At 33.5% G+C, this 20,392-nt stretch overlaps 1 protein-coding gene across 8 annotated transcripts in view; it reads left to right on the top strand.

Annotated features, from left to right (window-relative positions):
• The window catches only part of RIMS2 (regulating synaptic membrane exocytosis 2), a 590,231-nt gene that overhangs the window by 125,030 nt on the left and 444,809 nt on the right, over positions 1–20,392 (top strand). For all 8 annotated transcript variants that reach the window (XM_060115826.1, XM_060115828.1, XM_060115819.1 and 5 more), the window contains one exon: positions 608–818. In XM_060115826.1, the coding sequence (XP_059971809.1) occupies positions 608–818 (211 nt within the window). The remainder of the gene's footprint in view (positions 1–607; positions 819–20,392) is intronic.

The following is a 20,392-nucleotide window of genomic DNA, read 5'->3' on the forward strand; positions in this document are numbered from 1 at the left end:
TTTAAAAAAGTAATGACCATTTAAGTGTTGGACTATTCTGGACTCTGTTCTGTTCTATTGTATGTGTGTTTATCCTTTCATAGTGTCTTTGCAGCCAACTAATGTCGAGACTATTGAATAGATTTAAACAGTTAGTGAGACCACTCATCCAATGTTTTCCCATCTGTTTGGATTCTTAAGGTCATTCCAGTTGAGCTTCTGTCTCAATGATTTGAAGTTCTTAGGTTTTGGTTTCACTGTGTAAGTCAAATCAGTCTTTTTGTGAAGCTAAACGGTTGAAAAATAACATTGTAAATATTTTACGGTATATGATTGAAAATATATTGCAAGTCGTTGGTAGAAATTTTACAATTACAGTTCAAATAAGTATCTTAATTGTATTGTTTCTTAAATTAGCATGTATATCAGAAGGCAGAACTAGTTACAACACTTTTATGATGTGATGTGCCATAAAGGATGTTATTCTATAAACAGAAAATTAAATGTTTATTCTGTATTCTCCTATGGATTTTTTTGGATATAAAATTGTGTCCACAGATTGTGGTAATTATTATTATTTTTTTGAGACATCAGGAAACCAAATTTTTCTTATCTGTGTTCTCTGCAGAAAACTTCATCAGCAGTTTGAAATGTATAAGGAGCAGGTAAAGAAGATGGGAGAAGAATCACAGCAGCAGCAAGAACAGAAAGGTGATGCTCCAACCTGTGGTATCTGCCACAAAACAAAGTTTGCTGATGGATGTGGCCATAACTGTTCATATTGCCAAACAAAGTTCTGTGCTCGTTGTGGAGGTCGAGTGTCATTACGCTCAAACAAGGTACAGAATGAAAATTATACTTCATAATTGTCTTATACTTAAGCTTATCTTAAATAAAATAGACAACTGAAATTAATATTCAGGTTAATCAATGAATAAGAACCTTCCTTAGTGTCTTCAGTTCAGATAAAATAATTTAAAAAATTTTCCTCTGAATTAAAAAGGTATTTGTCTCATTGTTTATGTTCTTTAGCTTATGATTTTGTTTAGACTCATAGGGTCTTAGACTTTCAAAAATGAAGAGAATTTAGAGATCACTTGGCCTAACTCCTTATTTTAAAGGTATAGAAAACTCAGATCCAGAGACAGTAAAATTCATCTTGAAGTCATACAACTGATTAATGTTTGGGTTGTGTCACAGCTTTTTCGATTACTTCACATAATTTTATAAACTTGGTAGATCTGCTCTTCCTTTGGCCTCCGTTTTCTTTCTTTTTTAAAGAGCCTCTTTCCGGCTTTGAGATTCTGTGTTTCATAATTTTATAGCTTTTGAGGCTACTTTACTCTTTATTTTTGTTTTAACATTAATGAAATAAACATTAGACTATGGAATTTAAAGAAGAAATGTTAAGGCTGTATTTTACACCTGTACTAGATTTTTGTAGTTTATCCATCCACTTCAGGGAATATATTAATATTTCCCAAAGAATGCTATGTTGAAATTAGTAAAAAGCAGTATTTTAAATTGTTGTCTCACTAAGTTTTTTATAATTTGTATTTATCTCCTTCGTAGTATTTTATCACTCAGTTCCTAGATAGCTCAAAAATATGAAGCTGATGTCTTTACATACATTACCTAAACATTATTATGGGAATTTGTTCCCCTTTGTGATTTCACTTCTCCATTTTCTCATTGTTTCCCTTTTCTCATTGTTTTGTTTTGCCCAGAACTAATAACTTTTCTTTATTTTTCCTTATCTTTCTCCCTGGTTTACCTGCTTATTTTTCTTTTCCTTGACTAGTTGCATTGGCTAGAAACTCCAGTGTAATTCTGATTGGAAGTGATGAGAGAAGCTATCCCTATTGTATTCTTATCTTGGAGAGAAAGCATTCAGTCTTTCACTATTAAGTATTATGTTAGCTATCATCTCTTCATAGATGTTGTCTATTATTAATTTGCTGAGAGTTTTTGTTTGTTTGCTTGTTTACCTCAGGAATAGATGTTGGATTTTGTTTGTTCTCCATCTATTGAGATTGATTATATGTTTTTTGTTAATATGGTGAACTACATTGATTGATTTTGAAATGTTAAACCAACTCTATTCCTGGAATAAAACCCATTTGGTTATGATGGATTATATATTTTACAAATTAATGGATTTGATTAGATAAAATTTTGTTTACAATTTTTGCTTCTGTGTTCATGAGGGTTGATATCTGTAGTTTTCTGTTCTTGCAGTGTCTTTCTTTAATTTTGGTATTAGAGTAATGCTGGCCGGATAGAATGTGTTGGGCAGTATTTCCTCCTCTCCAATGTTTTAGTAGAGTTTCTACAGAATTAGTATAATTTATCCTTTAATGTTTTGAAGCCATCTGGGCATACAGTTTTATTTTGGGGGGAAAGTTTTTAAGTACAGTTTTAATTTCTTTAATAGATATAGAGTTGTTCAGATTATTTTTTTCTTGAATGAGGTTTGGTAATTTGTATCTTTCAAGGAATTTGTTCAGTTCCTCATAAGTTATTGAATTTATTAGCATCTTGTTCACAGTATTCCATTCTCATTCTTTTAATATCTGTATAATCTGTAGTGATGCTAGCTCTTTCATTCCTGATATTGGTAATTTACATCTTCTGTCTTTTTCCCTGCTTAGTCTGACAGATATTTATCAATTTTATTGATCTTATCAAAGAACCAGCTTTTTGTTTTATTGATTTTTTAAATTGTTGATTTCATCTTTGATCTTTATTATTTCTTTTCTTTTGCTAACTGTAATTAATTGTCTCTTCTTTTTCTGGTTTCTTAAGGTGGAAGCTGAGGTCATTGCTTTGAGGTGTTCCTTCTTTTCTGATATAGGCATCATGTGCCATCAATTTCCCCTAAGTACTGCTTCAGTGACATCCCCCAAATTCTGATATGCTGTCTTTTCATTTTCATTCAGTTGAAATACTTCCTAATTTTACTTTTCATCTTTGACCTATGAATAACTTAGAAGTGTGTTATTTATTTTTTAAATATTGGGGGTGGATTCCAGAGATCTTTCTGTTAATGATTTTTAATTTAATTCGGTTGTGGTCCTAGATATACTTTGTATGCCTTGAATCCTTTGAAGTGTACTGAAACTTATTTTATGGCCCAGAATATGGTTTATTTTGACAAACGTTCTGTGTGTTCTTGAAGAGGGTGTATATTCTGCTATTTTTTGACAGTGTTTTTAAATGTCCAATAGGTCAAGTTGTTTAATAGAGTTGTTCAAGTCTACTATATCCTTGTTGATTTCCTACCTATTTATTCTATCAATTATTAAGAGAGGGGTATTGAAATATATAACTAAACTTGGATTTGTCCATTTCTTTTTACAGTTTTATTGGCTTTTGCTTTATGTATTTTAAAGTTCTGTTTTTAGGTGCATAAACATTTAGCATTATTACATCCTATTAAATAATTGGCCTCTTTATAATTATTAAGTGACTTTATTCCTGGTAATATTCTTTGCTCTGAAATCTGTTTTGTCTAATCTTACTATAATCATTCCAACTTTCTATTGGGTATTAGTAACATTGTTTATGTTTCCTGTTCTTTTACTTTAAACTAATTTGTGTCTTCATATTTGAAGTACTTTTCTTATAGGCAGCATATAATTGGGTATTGCTTTGTTAGCCAATCTGACAATCCCTGCCTTTCAGTTGGGTGTTTAGATAATTTATATTTAATGTGATTACTGATGTGGTTAAGTTTGATTATATCATTTTGCTCTTTTTCTACTTTTACCATCTGATCTTTATTTCTTTTTTAGTCTCCTTTTGGATTAATCAAGTACTTTTTTGATTCAGTTTTATCTGCTTTGTTAGCTCATTAGCTTTGTTGACTCTTTGTTTTGTAGCTTTGTTGGCTCTTTGTTTTGTTATTTTATTAATTGCTTAAGGATTTGTAATATACATCTTTAAATGATCACAGTCAACCTGAACTGATATTATACCATTTGGTGTATAGTATAGTATAAGAATATATAATAGTGTACTTCCATTTCTTCCCTTTTGGACTTACATTATTGTTATCATATAGCTTACTTTTACCTGTTTTATAAATCCCACAATACACTGTTTGTTTGTTTGTTTTTTGTTTAAAAGGCTTATGTTTTAAGGAGTTTTAAATAATAAAGAAATACGATGTATTTACTTGTGTTGTTACCATTTCTGGTAGTGTTCATTTCTTTTTGTAGATCTGTATTTCTGTCTGGTATCATATTTCATCTGCCTGAAAGATTTCCTTCAATATTTGCTATAGTACGAGTCTGCTAGTGATGAATGCTTTCAACTTTTTATGCTAAAATTTTTGCCCTTGTTTTTTTTAAAAAATATTTTTGCTTGGTATAGAATTCTAGTTTAACAGTTATTTTCTTTCAATATTTTAAATATTTTTGCTTCACTGCCTTCTCCCTTTCAGTATTTCCAATTAGAATTGTAATACCATTCTCATCTTTATCTCTCTGTATATAATGTGTCTTTTTTGTCTGATTGCTTTTAAGATATCCTTTTGATCACTGGTTTTGTGCAATTTAATTATGATGTTTCTTGGTTAATTTTCTTCATGTTTGTTGTGTTTGGAGGTTTTTTGAGCTTTTTGGATCTATGTGTTTATAGTTTTCATAGGCTGTATAGCATGTTGTCAGTTTTTTCTTCATATATTTTTACTGGCCCATCCTCTCTCTCTTCTCCTTCAGGGAGTCTTGTTACCCATGCACTAGGCTGCTTGAAGTTGTCCTACAGCTCACTTATGTTCTTTTTATTAAATAAAATTTTAATTTTCTCCATTTTCATTTTGTTTATGTTTTATTTCTATGCCCCAGGTTTACTAATCTTTTCTTCTACAGTGTCAAATCTGCTGTTAATACCATTCAGTGTATTATTTTACCTCAGACATTATAGTTTTCATGTCTAGAATTTCAATTTTAGACATTTTTTTATCTTCCACAGTCTAGTTAACTTTTTGAACGTGTAGAATACACACTCTGTAATAATTGTTTTGAAGTTCTCCTATGCTAATTTTAACATGTTTGTCAGTGTTGGGTTGGTTTTGATTGATTATTCTCATTATGGTATGTGTTTTCCTGACTCTTTACATGCCTAGTATCTTACGTTGAATATCAGGCATTGAAAATTTTACTTTGTTGGGTGCTAGATATTTTTTCATTCCTATAACTCTCCTTGAACTTTGTTCTGGAATGCAGTTGTTACATGGAAACAATTTGACTTTTGTATCTTGCTTTTGTGATTTGTTAGGTGGAACTGGAACAGTGCTCAGTTTAGCACTAATTATTCTCTTCTACAGAGGCAAGGCTTTCCTGAGTGCTTTAACCAATACCCCATGATTATGAGTTTTTCTTGTCTAGCTGGTAGGAACATCTACTGTTTTCTCTAATCCTTTCAGATGATTTTTTTCCCCACTCCTGGGTATTTAATCACATTCATGCTCACTGATCATTACTAAGTTGAACACCTGAAGGGTCTCTCTGTAGATCTCTGGAGTTTTCTTTCTCTGTTCACCTTTCTCTTCTCTGATAACTTGTTCAACAAAAGCTAGCTGTGTTGGCCTCCTCAGGCTTAGTTTGTTCTCTTCAACTTAGGATGTCTGCCAAGTGAGTTTCAGCTGCTCTGTATTACTCTGCTGCATGGAAAGCCTCTCAGAACAGTAACCTGGGGCAATTGTAGAGCTTATCTTGTTTGTTTCCCATATTTCAGCTGGGCTTTTTTGCCTGATGTCCATTATCTTGAATACCATTCTTCATACATTTTGCCTATTTTTTGTTTGTTTGCTTGTTTCAGGCAGCTGAAGGAATCTAGCCCTTGCTACCCCATTTAGGCCACAAGCAGAAGTCTGTAATGACATCTGAATATAGTTTGCTTAAAAATATATTTTCTGGTTTCTAACATATGGTCTCTTTATGCTGAGCAAAGTTCTTGTCAATAAGTTAAGTACAGTGAAAAACTGGAACACCCCTTGAACATTTTTTGTATTGTAATCAACTATAAAACTCTATATATTGTGGATTAGCCTGATGTGGATGATTTATGGAAGAAGAAAGGAAGCAGAGAGAGTAACCTCCATGTTTCTCATATTTTTTCTTAGATCTGAGGGAAATGTTAGGGACTAAACATAAAAAATAATTTTCATTCATAATTTACTTGGGAAAGCATTCCATATATCCATATATATATATATATATATATATATATATATATATATATATATATATATATATATGGCCTGTATTCTAAATGAAAAGAATAATGAGTTTAATTCCTCTTTTCAAATTGGATCTTCCTACGTATACTCAGTTGCCTTATGTACTAGAAGAAAGCTTTTGCTCACAATAGATACTGAACACATTTTTTTGACTTTTATTTTATTTTATTTTTATACAGCAGGTCCTTATTTGTTATCTATTTTATACATATTAGTGTATATATGTCAATCCCAATCTCCCAGTTCATCCCACCCCCCCACCCCCGCTTTCCCCCCTTGGTGTCCATATGTTTGCTGAACACATTTTTTGATTTATCATAACTCCAAAGGATTAAGCTCAGTGCATTTTGGTAAGATTATTTTTATGAAGTAGAATAATGACAATATAAATATTTTATAGCTTAAAATTTAATTATAAAGCAATTTAAAAATTATTTTAGTAATCTCTTAAAAGAACAAGATAAAATAATCTTTTGTTTTAATTTTAAGGGTCTTTCATGTGCAGCCATCCTTAACAATTAATTAACTCTTCTGAGGTGCATTTAGGATACAGAGAGAATAAATGAAGTACAGGACTATGGCATACCAGTATAATAAGATTTTATGAAATATTGCTTTCATTTATTTTCTTAAGATGATACTCCTTAATAAATTAAAACTATATATTTAGTTAAATTGAAAAATAATGACTTCCTAAGGGAGATATTATTTTATAATCATGGAATAGAGACTCTAGTGGTAAAGACATTAAAAGTAATTTACAGTCAGGATTATTTTAAGCTTCAGAGTGTGGCAACATTAATTTTTTGTTTCTTTTACTTTTTGGGAAAAATAGATTACCATCTCTCAATGGATAATCTAATTTTGAAAAAATAAAGAATATACGTTTTTTAGAATTATAGTGTTTAATTTGCAAATGTAACAGATATAGATTCTTTTACTATAAATTAGCAGATTTGAAACAGAATGAATGATACCTTTAGTATGGTTGTAAAAGAAAGTGATTCTTAAGAAAGTCCCTTAAAATATATTGATATATGTGTGTTCAGTATATCAGATGGTAAGTCTTTTAAAAAAAAATTCAAGTCACTGTAATTACCTGCAAGTCTGTAGTTAGTGTGCTTGTGTAATATATAATCAGTTCCCATACCCCAAATCAAACATATCATGTATGGATTTTCTGTTAGAGTTTTATGAAATCACTACATTCCAGTATATTGGTAAAACTTTGACATTGTCTAGGAACAGGGTGACTTAAGTTGAGACAACTAGGAGAACCAAGTTTTGTTCCTGCCCTGGTGTTACATGACTCTTGTTGACATATCACTTCATGTCTTAGTGCTTCTGTTTTAAAATCTGTAAAATGGTAGCATCAATTTAAATGATTTCTAAGGTGGGCTTAACATTTTATGATTTTTAAATTAATACTAGATTATTCATGTAATCCTTGAAAAGGAATATAGTCAGATATTTCTACTGCTTAAAGAATTTATAAAAGGAATTGAGAAGCTTCATTAATTCTGTTATGTCAGTATGTCTAGTATATTGTTAAGCTTTGGCAGTGGTCTTGAAAGTGTACCCTGTTGTGGAAGGAAGGCTTTTTGGAGAGGAGACGGGTGCGAATAACTTCAAGGGCACAGATTTCCATATGTATCCTTTCATTTTTTCTTAAAATTGATCTACCTGAGAACACTTTTCTGTTTTATAAATTTTTCTTTCCAACTCACTTTTTAAAGTGGGTGGCTTCTACTCTTAAAAAGAAAAGCATGCTCCTCAACCATACCTAATCTGAATTTTGGTCTTTATATAATATATTGCCTCAGGATGTAAAAATCTCTGGGGCACCAGGCAAAGTGACAAGGAGAGTTGCCGCTGAAGGAGAGTTGTCCTGAAGGAGAGATTCATGAGGGCAAAGCAGTGAGAAGTTTTGTAAGAAACATAGAATGAGGCAGCATGTTATTTCATTCAGGCAACAGACTTTTGGCGAGACTCTGGTGCTTCATCTCTCTTTTTCAGAATTGGAATTTTGAGATGACTATCATGGTGACCCATAATAACACATTTATATGAATTTAAAAATGAAGTTGGACTCTCTTTGATATAAAGTCAGATTTGTGTGATGGTTTGACAATGTGGACTAGTTTGCCAAATAGCTTATAAAGTAGATATTTTCTGTATGTTGAACGAGGTAAATCTACAGCTCCAAGCTTTGATAAAAATATAATTAAGTCACACCAACAATACACAATGTATCTGAAAATGTATCTTTGCAGCTATTTAAACTTAAAATTTAAATGCTATCTTAAAAATGTGCGAGGGGTACGTGGTTTTAGAGATTTCAGAGAAGAGAAAAAAATATTTGTAGACTACTGATGTATAACAGGTGCAAGGTATTCTTGGTTATTGGCAGACGTGCTTTTTTTTTTTTTTTTTTTTTTGCTGTACGCGGGCCTCTCACCGCTGTGGCCTCTCCCGCCGCGGAGCACAGGCTCCGGACACACAGGCCCCGCGGCCACGGCTCGCGGGCCCAGCCGCTCCGCGGCACGCGGGATCCTCCGGGATCGGGGCACGAACCCGCGTCCCCTGCATCGGCAGGCGGACTCCCAACCACTGCGCCACCAGGGAAGCCCGGCAGACGTGCTTTTGAGAGTTGTCTTTGGTATCTCTTTGCTCCTAACCTCTTGGTGGAAAGGATACTGCTCAGTACCTAATGTCCTCATCAATAGATAAAGTGAGCTCCTTATCATTAGAAAAGATGAGCACCAGGTTAAATAGATTTTACTTAGTATATATGGAGAAGATTAGTATTAGCATCTGAAATGAGTTCTGATCATAATAGGAGACTATATAGAGTTTAATAAATTAAGGAATTCAGGATATAACCAGAACTTTAGGATGGTAAAGCAGACACTAGAGAGTGGAGCACAGTGGAAATAGAATTGCAGGTAATTGTGAGAGGACAGTTAGACATAGTCATGAATTTCTCTTTCTTCACCCAATAAATCTCATCTAATTTCTTTTAAAGGATCCCCAACAAAAATACTTAACTTCAAACATAAGCAAAAACAAGTGAAGTCCTATCTGAAGCAATTTTTTTTTAAGTTAAAAATAATTCTGATCCATGAAAAGGACATGAGGGGACTCAAGGAAAATTTTGGAGGTGACAGATATGTGTGTTACTTGATTGTGGGGATGGTTTCATGGATATATTCGTAAGTTCAAACTCATCAAATTGTATACAAAAATATATGCAGTTTTAATATATCTATATAAATAAATAAATGGTTCAATTAAAAAAAAAGGACATAAGCTTCTTCTTTTGAAGTCTTGTCTTTTAAACTCCCTTTCAATAAATATATTAAAATACCACTGACTCTCACTTAGGCCAGAACAGACTATGTATTTCCTATTGCTGGAACAATGCCCAGATCTACTTCTCCTATAATTTTCAACTTTTTGAATGACACCACTATATGCTATATCACCTAAACTAGAAAGCCAGGAATCATCTCAGATTTCTGTCCTTCACCATTCTTTCCCCACAAATTTTGCATTTTATTCTTTCCTCTCTGTCTACATAAACTACTAACTGCTCTCTTATTTGGGCTCTCATCCTCCATCACTTGGACTAATGCTAGTTTCCTAACTGGTCTCTTTGCTCCCATCTGGATTCCTCAAACACATCCTTCACATGCTGCTATGCTGATATCTGTAAAATGCAGATCTGATTATTTTACCTTCTGCTTAAAAACTATTTAGTGACTCCTCATCTCTTCAGTGAAGTTTCTAATGGCATAAAGAGCCCTCTCCCTATGGTTTATTCCCTGCCTAACTCAAAGAATATGCTTCACTGCATTCAGTATACCCCGACTAAACTACACTGCAGTCCTCCCTTGGTGTCCCATGTCCTTTGGGGATTGGTTCCAGGACTGGCCCCCCCCCCACGCATAGCAAAATACATGGATGCTCAAGTTATTATGTAAAATGGCATAGTATTTGCATATAACCTATGCACATCCTCCCATATACTTTAAACCATCTCTAGATTGCTTATAATTCCTAATACAATATAAATGCTATATAAATAGTGGTAAATAGAGTGTAAATGTTATATAAATAGTTACCAGTGTCTCATATTCAAGTTTTGTTTTTTGGAACTATTGACACAAATAAGCAATAAACGGTCTCTAATAGGAATAGGAAAGAGTCTTCTTTGAGACACACTGAGGACTATAGCCTGGGAGACACAGATTCAAGAAGGACTTGAATTGTGTTCAGTCAGACTAAAAAATAGGGGAGGCTTATATATGTAAAAACTAGAAAGTTACATAAACTGCTTGTCAAGAATTAGGATTGGATCTGACAAGAAGTAAGAGTGCTTACTAAGCAAGGATTGATTGGGGTCTGAAATGGTTGCATGGTTACAAGGGGAGACCTTGAGACCATAACGTTGAAGCTGGTAACTGCTGGAAGATATTGCTTTGAGAATGGCTGGTGGTCTCCTTGAGTTTGATACAATTCAGAAAATTCAGGGTCTCAGTGATGCAAGAACGTGTCTGAAACCACATCCACAATAGTCACCCAGCTCTGATTTGAATGCCTGAACCCGTCACTTCGTCTTGATTTTTAAACACATTCTTTCCTTTAATGGTTAAAGCAGATGTACAATGCATGTTTGACAGGCCATAAGACAGACTGTTCTAGTTAGCATAAAGTTCAAGCCAAATCATGTATAAGCCAGAATGACTTGCCCATACCTCAGTATGTGAAAATTTCGTCTATCAGAGCTTTCTGAAATTTTTTTCCCCCAAATCTTTTCTATACATGGTTGCTTGAATCCAAGGAAGCAGAAACCATGGATATACTTGTACTTCTCTTAAATTACCACTGTCTTTTATGTCTTTTGCTTTTGCTTACCCTGCTACTGTAATCTGAAATACATCTCTCTGCTTCCCCTGGACCCCATTCCACCCATGACCCTTACCCACTTCATGAACAATTACTCATCTTTCTGAATTTAAGCATCATCTCCATGATGCTTTCTTTGGGTATCCCTTGTGAATTAACCACTCACTCTTTTGTGCCTCAATGAATTCTACAGACTTCTAATGTATTACTCTTAACATTTTATTATTATTGATTGATTAAATACTTGTTGAGTGAATGAATGGAGGAAAGAAATTGGGTGTACTTATAAATGGGCATGTTATTTTGGGATAAGCTTTGTCTTTTTTCTTTTTTTTTTGCGGTACGCGGGCCTCTCACTGTGTTGTGGCCTCTCCCGTTGCGGAACACAGGCTCCAGACGTGCAGGCTTAGCAGCCATGGCTCACGGGCCCAGCCGCTTTGAGGCATGTGGGATCCTCCCAGACTGGGGCACGAACCCACGTCCCCTGCATCGGCAGGCAGACTCTCAACCACTGCGCCACCAGGGAAGCCCTAAGCTTTGTCTTTTGATCCAGCTTCTTGCTGCAGCTCAGCACTGTGATGATGTTTTCTTGAAGATGGCAGTCCAAACTTGTGGATGAATAAAAAGATAAACTTATACTGCCTATACAGCAGTGTGTAATTCTTGCAGTTCTTGAAAAAAAGAGTCCAGGCTTGAGAGAGAAGATGGAGTATTACTGTAGTGATGTGAAAAATAGGTGGTTTTGGATTGATTATAGAAAGTAGGCAAGAAGAGAGAGACAGGTGATGGTGGTATAACTCTGGAGAATGTACAACATTGATATATAGAGAGGGATATATCTTTTTGGCAATACAGATGAGCAAGTAGTAAGAGAAAGACTTAATATCTAGAGAAGGAATCTGAGGGAAACTGACATTAGTTTCCTAGGTGACTGGGGAACTAATGAAAAGTTGCACAAAGAATAGTTGTTGGCAGATGAAATTGCCATATTTAGTCTGAAATGGTGCTATGACTATCAAGAGGAAATATCAGAGAGGAAAGAGAACAATAGAGCCAGTGATAGAAGGTAGATTAATACTTAAAGTACATTGATCTTGGGAAGAGACAATGTGATTACTTATCAGCAGAAGTGGTAAGACAGTAAGGATGGCCATAGGGAGAGTTGATTATGAAGAAAAAATGCTAAGTATAAAATTCTTTTAGAATATAAAATACAATGAATTTTTAATAACTATTTAAAGGAAATTAATAAATATAATTTGTACTATTAAAATTTTAATAAATGCTTTTGGACATACCCTAAGTTATTATTAGAGTTTTCATGTCTAGTAATTATGACCTAAAATCATTAATTCATCAATTAAATTATAGAAAAGATACATAAAGCCAACAGAGGACACTGGCATTATATAGAGGCAACACTGTGTGGTGGCTTCAGCTCAAGTTCTGAAGTGAGACTAAGCTTAAATTCCAGCTTTATCATTTATCAGCTATGTGACCTTGTACAAGATGCTTTGTCTCTCTGCCTCAGTTTCTTCATCTATAAGTAATAGAAGTAATAATAGTACATATCTTACAAGGCTATTGTGAGAATAAAATGAATTAATATTTGTGAAGCACTTAAACATGTAGTTGGCACACAGTGAGTGCTTTAAAGTGTTTTGCAATAATTTCTATGCTATTAGATTTCTCCTTACCGAACATATATATCAGGTACCATGCAAGATGCTTTCACATATGTTTTCTTATTCAATTAGATAATCATATTTGTAGATTGGATTAGTATATTCCTTACTGTATACCTAAACTGAGTCTGTCATTATGAACATGTATGTAAATATATATACCTTATTTTAATCTTTAATCTTTGAATTGACCATTTAGTCTTTTCTTTTTTTAAACACAGACTAAGCGTAAGCTGAAGTAAATATCCAAATGATTCGATTGAAGATGCACTTTTACCCATTTAAAAATATCCAGGTTTTCCATATGTTTAAAATTAAACTACTCCTCCACAGCAAGTTATTTTTCATATTTCCCAGGAGATTTTAATCAGTCTTTGTCTTAAGGACCTTGATAATATTTATATTTATACATTACCTTTGTTTTTCAAGCAACTCAATTCCAGTTTGATTATTGATGAGATTAAAATCACTTTTGACAAATACAGTGAAACTTCTGACTTAAATTGTATATTAGAATCTGATTAGGAGAGATTACTAGTCCTTTCACTTTGAATTTCTTTTCTTTGGAGTCTTGCCAGTTCCAAGAGAAGAACCATTTTGATTATGGGTCATCTTCCTCATTTTTCTTTTTTCCTTTAACAGTTTCCTTGGGAGATTTTATTCACTTTCATAGCTTCAGATTCTGTATATATGCTGATGATTTACAGATATGATTTCACTAGCCAGATTATTCTTTTGAGCTCCAGATCCACCTCTGTAGCTGCCTACTGAAAAGTCTCTGCTTGGATATATTAATGGGCACCTCAGATTCACCTTGTCTATACTCGAAGTCATTATTTTCCCCCAAATTTGCTTCTCCATGTGTTTTTTTCTTTCAAGGAATGGTCTTCTTATCCTCCTGGTTGCTTAAACCGGACTCTGGGAGTCCTTCTCTACTTCTTCCTCTTCCTCCATCAAGTCTTAAGGGGCCTTACTTCTTAGTATCTCCTAAATCAGTTTACTTCTCTCCTTTCCTCTTGCTACTACTATAGTTTATACCACTATCACATTTGTTTCTTGCCCCAAATATTGCAACAACTTCCTAACTGGTCTCTCTGCTTCCAGACTTATCTTCTTCCAGTCTGTCTGCACATTTTAGCAAAGTAAACACTTTATAAGTAGTAGCAAATAATGTTATGCCTTATTTATAAATCATATAATAGATTTGTATTTATTTTTTATCCTTATTGAAAGATAGTAAAGGTATAATGGCAGAGTAATATTCATGTGTATATTATAGCTAAGTTTTTCATGTGTATAACTAAAATTGAACCTGTATTATCTGTTAAGAGGGATTAACTATTAGCAAATTCATTAGTTATGACTTCATTTTTTTCCTTCTTTTTAAAAAAATTTCTGCAATGTGAGTTATTTTGTGAAAGTATTCTGCTTCTAAGCTTTTGCCAGATATTAATATAGTTAACCATGGAGACTTTAGTTCAAACATGTCAATTATAATTCAGTCATTTCCAGCTACTTGTGTCCAAATATGCCAAGCATGTTTGTGCTTCTGTGCTTCTTGCACATTCCATGTTCTTTGCATAAAATGTTCTCCCTCACTAGTCTTGCTGACATTCTCTTTATTACTTTTTTTAAAAAATTTTTCTTTTATTTATTTTTTATACAGCATCTTCTTATTAGTTATCCATTTTATACATATTAGTGTATACATGTCAATCCCAATCTCCCGATTCATCCCACCACCAACCCCCCCCTTCCACTTTCCCCCCTTGGTGTCCATACATTTATTCTCTACATCTGTGTCTCTTTATTACTTTAAAGGCCTGCTTACATCTCATAAACTTTCTCTTATTTCTTTTTCCAAGTCTTGCTATCTCCTCAATCATTTGTGTTTCCACAGTGCTTTGTTATTCCCTTGCTTTCAGACATCTCTCTGTTCTGCAGTAACTTGTTCATTTCCCTCTCACTACATTTAATTCCTTGATGGCAGAAACTGTCTTATGCATTTTTAATGTTTCATAAATCTAGTGTAGTGCCTGATACATATATATGAGTGCTCCATAAATGATTTTTGTTGGACTAAGTGGTTAGCAAAAATTTTCCTTGACTGTGTACAATAGCTTTTATATGATCTTTTGTAACAAATGAATCGGTCAAGAACACAGTATTGTAATGAATGCAATCCTATCCCTTCTACACAATATCCTATGTTTTAATCAGCTAGAATATCAGATATAGAACTGTGTGTCAGACACTGTATTGAGAGCTTTTCATGTTGTTTAACTCTGAGAAAACCATATAAAGTAAATATTAATTTCCTGTTGTGCAGATAAGGAAGTAAAGGCCTAGAAAGCTTGAGAAAATTGCATAAGATATACAGCTAGAAATGTTTCAGACAGTGATGCCTAAAAACACGATTTTAATTTGTAATTTATATAAGTTCTTATAATATATCAGGTCATTACTACATTATTAATTTTACTATTATTATCATTATTTTATATTTAAATAAAGAGGAATGCAACATTTTTAAACTTTACCATATTTAAATATGTTCTCTTGACCAAATCATGTATCTTATTGATTTATTTATTTAATATTCTTTCCCATTATGGTTTATTACAGGATACTGAATATAGTCCCTTGTGCTATACAGTAGGACCTTGTTGTTTATCCATTCTATATATAATAGTTTTCATCTGCTAATACCAAACTCTCACTCCATCCCTCCTTCACCTCCCCTCTCCCTTGGCAACCACAAGTCTGTTCTGTATGTCTGTGAGTCTGTTTCTGTTTCATAGATAAGTTCATTGCTGTCATATTTTATATTCCACATATAAGTGATATCATATGGTATATCTGGCTTACTTCACTTAGTGTGATAATCTCTAGGTCCATCCATGTTGCTGCAAATGGCATTATTTCATGCCTTTTTATGACTGAGTAGTATTCCATTGTATGTATGTACCATGTCTTTTTTTTTTAATTGGAGTATAGTTGATTTACAATGTTGTGTTAGTTTCAGGTGTACAGCAAAGTGATTCAGTTATACAAAGTGATTCAGTTATACATATACATATATTCTTTTTTTTTTTTTTTTTTTTTTGCGGTACGTGGGCCTCTCACAGTTGTGGCCTCTCCGGTTGCAGAACACAGGCTCTGGACATGCAGGCTCAGTGGCCATGGCTCATGGGCCCAGCCGCTCCGCAGCATGTGGGATCCTCCTGGACCGGGGCACGAACCCATGTCCCCTGCATCGGCAGGCGGACTCTCAACCACTGTGCCACCAGGGAAGCCCCCATATATTCATTATTTTTTAGATTATTTTCTCAGAAGTCATGTATCTTATGTATTATTTTATTTTCTACATTTATGATGTTGGGGAACTATGACCCCAAATTACCAATTGTAATCAATAATATTTTATCTTTAATGACCGTTTCTACTTATTTATTCTTTCAAGTTATAAAGTTTAGAGGGCCTAAATTAATGGGACAAAAAAACTTTTAGAAGCAATATGCATAATTCATATAGAATTACATTTTGTCTGCTTTTGATAGTATATGATGAAATTAAAGATAAACAGTGATACTGTGTTTTATTGTCTTTGTACATAAAAGCTTTATTCCTTAACGTTTTTCAGTTTCTTTCTTTGAGTTAATTGAGTGTTTAATTAGGATTTTATTTGTTGAAAGAGCATTCTCCTTTTTCTGATGTTTGGGTATTTACTTGCTTTTATATAAATTATTCTGTTTATATATCTTAATATATTCTAGTATATAGCATGTTCTTGCTTGAAATGTACGGAAAAATTTTCCTCTTATAATGTTTATATTTCAGTCAAAATGTAATTTAGACTTTTTCAGAAGTTTAATTTCACTGTGAAATGAACTCTTAAAAAGTCTTACTCGTTTTAAGAATGGGATTAATTATTTCTTTTTTGTTTTGTCTTTTCTGTCCTTTCTAACTTGCTTTCGTGGATATTCACACCAGGAGGACAAAGTGGTTAGAGTCTTTTTTCTGTCTGATATTATTTTTTTTTCTTATTGTTATTATTACTAATTTTAATTTTGTAGTTACATTTAATTTATATATACTTTTAAGTGTTTTGTTACAGTTGTAGTGCATGATAATTGCTAGACATTAAGATATATTTTAAGCATGCTATCTGAATTTACTGAAAGACACATTTTATTATAGATGAAATTTAGATTATTTTACTTGAATCTTAAAAAGGCTTGCCTTGTATATGTATGACTGATTCACTTTGTTATAAAGCAGAAACTAATAAAAAAATAAAATTAAAAAAAAAATAAAAAACTACTCAAAAAAAAAAGGCTTGCCTTTTTAAAATTTAATATTTTTTTAAAAGAGATCTTATAACATTCCTCATTGTGATAAGAATTCCTTTAATTTTATTATGTTCCCTAAACTAATCGTTGTACTGGCCAGAGTTTTTAAAATAAGGTTCTGAGTTAGTATAAAGATTCAATTTTTGTAATGAGTCACAGTAACATTGAACATGGGTTTTCTGAAGTTTATATTTATAGTTGATTTAAGTATTTAGTATATCTTAATTTTTCTTAACAATATGTTTTAGAGATTGGTAAAATGGTAAAAATGGTAAAAAGATTGGTAAAATCTTATATCCTCATGTTGAATATTAGATATAATTAAAATTTAAATATAGGAATATAAAATTTGACAATACACTAGATTATAATAATTTGCTAATGTCTGCCTTTAGAAGTCTGATTTGAATTTGGATCTGCTCTGGAGCCTGGTGACTTCCTGCGAACAAAGATAAAATCTTTCTATTCTGATTCTTTACGATGAATCAGACTAAGACTTGAGGTCTTTTCAAACTTTGCAAATTCAAACTGGCATAAAACCCAAAGAAAACATCCTTTAGCTGAGGTCTTCTAAACAGTGCCTTCTTTTTTGTCAGTTGGAGCCTTTTCATTCTCTTCAGTCTTCAGTTACTAGGTTGGAGATAATGTAGACATTGGCAAATATTGATGTGAGTTTAGAATGAACTCTCTGAGCAGAAGAAAAGATACTGTGCATCATCTTCAACCCGAGCGGGTCCTCTAGAAGACCTGCCAGCTTTCTACCAGTCAACTTTATTAGCTGACTCTCAAGTAGTACAATTTAGGCAATTCAGAGCCTTTTAAAATCTCTGGTGCGAATTTTGTGTCCAGAGTTAACGCAGGATATATAATGGTTTGATTATTGTCTGTAGTTTTCACAATGAATTCTGACACCTATCCCAGCAATGAGACATATAGTGATAACTAAGCTATAGAAATGACTTCCATGTACTGACACAATTTCATAATGTAACCATCTATATTTTAAGCCATGGATTAACTAACAGATAATACTAATTTTATGTGGATTTGGAACATTGCGGTTAAAATTTAACAGGCCTTTCAATGATACTCTTTCTGTAGCACTGTTCACCAATGATGAAGATGTTTTATATCTTCACCATAATACTGTAGGCTCTAGTCACATGCAGCTATTGAACACTTGAAATGTGGCCAGTGTGACTGAGAATTGAACTTTCAATTTAATTTTAATCAAATTTAAATTGTCATAAGTGGCTAGTGGCTAAAGAAAGCCCAAGTCTGGATAGCAAACATTCTATGACTATTCAATCTCTAAGGCAATTCCCTGCACACATAGTCGCAGTATGATGTGTATACTATCAGTGGAGATAAAACTGGACAGAACACAAGAAGGGTACACTGTCAATGCCAACCTCATATATAGTCAAGGAGGATAATGGACAAGGGACATCCTTTCAAAGGGCAGAACAAGGGAATCTGAATGACAGCAGTCAAGGGAGAACCTCCTAGATGGCTAAATCAGGACTTGCCAGATAGAATAAACAAGGAAATTTAGGTGTTGTATGTGTAGGGATTGCTGTGTGCTATGGACAATTGACCATGGTATATTTCTCATTCTTCCTGTTTTTTTTTTTTTTTTTCTTTTTTTTTGCGGTATGCGGGCCTCTCACTGTTGTGGCCTCTCCCGTTGCGGAGCACAGGCTCCGGATGCGCAGGCCCAGCGGCCATGGCTCACGGGCCCAGCCGCTCCGCGGCATATGGGATCCTCCCAGACCGGGGCACGAACCCGTATCCCCTGCATCGGCAGGCGGACTCTTAACCACTGCGCCACCAGGGAGGCCCTCTTCCTGTTTTTGAATGAGAGGTTTCGTTGCATTTATATCATGTTGTATTGGGTGTGTTGAGAACAGATAACTTGTGAATTACAGTGATTTACAATATCAGTTGTTTATAGTAATCTGCACTTGACCATGATGGAAAGATTTGTTCTCTTTCACAGATCTTAGATTTAGAGCTAGGTTTTATAACTAAATGAGAGTTGGGAATTACCTCCCAACTTAGGGAGGGGGGAATGTGTTACATGTAAACCATATGTATGGAAATTGTGAGTAGTTGAAAGCAGAATGTTCTAGACCCTGTTCAATCACTATCCTAACAGACATTTTCAACTTCCTTCTCTCTTGAAGTCCCCAATAGAGGGACTTGAACATTACAAAATCGTTTGGCTTTCCTTGCAACTGGGAATGGCTGTGTGACATAGTTCTAGCAAATGAGTTGTAAGAAAATTTATGAGGGCTTCTAGGAAGTCATGAAAAAAAAAGATATAGGTGGCGCTACTGTTTAATGAAAAAGTGGTGTTCTGAGCTTCACCAGCAACTTGTGAAGATGAGGGAAAAGCCAAGAGTATTTGAGTCATTAGTTATGACATTGTTGAGCGACTGATCCAACACCATCAGACACTTTTCCCGAATGTGAGAAAAATACCCATCCCCAATTTGTTTCCGCCATCAATAGTCAGATTTTCTGTTACTTATAGCCAAAAGCATTTCTAAGGAAACATTACTGGAGATGCAGTATACAGCAGGGAAACCATATGCGTATTTAGAGTTGTGCTTCAGAAATACAGAAGTAGAATAAAGAAGTACGTGTTGATCATTGCCCAGATCTATCTACTTTTGCCTCTATAAATGTTTGAAGAAGCAGGATCACTTAACACATCTGCTCATATGTAACACAGAACTTACCTCAGGATGCAAACAGTAAATTAGTATGAATATTTTGGTCTTAGATATTGAATATTTCATTAATATGAATTTATTCGATTTCATATATAGAATCAAAGTAAAGGGCGTTGAATTTTTAAAAATATATAATTTAGATGTTTCTCAGATTTTTTAGGATGTGTGGAAATAAACTTTCACGGTGAATTATTTTCCATAAGTTAGGACATATACCTAACTGTTCATCTTTAAATAAATACTGATCTACTCATGTCTAGCAAGAGCATATAGTGAAATTATAGTTTTGGGAACAAAATGGTGCTCATTTCACTGTCTAGAGACAATATTATCTGTTTATATAGAGACCATTTTAATGAGGACCTTAAATAATTCCTCTTTCTCTTTTTACAAGTTATTAGTTCTAAGATACCAGTATCTCTTGAGACAACATTATTGACAGGTTATTGAGCTTTACTATAAAAAATAATGTTATTAATTATATTG

This window comes from Mesoplodon densirostris, chromosome 13 (genome assembly GCF_025265405.1).
Source record: "Mesoplodon densirostris isolate mMesDen1 chromosome 13, mMesDen1 primary haplotype, whole genome shotgun sequence".
NCBI lineage: Eukaryota > Metazoa > Chordata > Mammalia > Artiodactyla > Ziphiidae > Mesoplodon > Mesoplodon densirostris.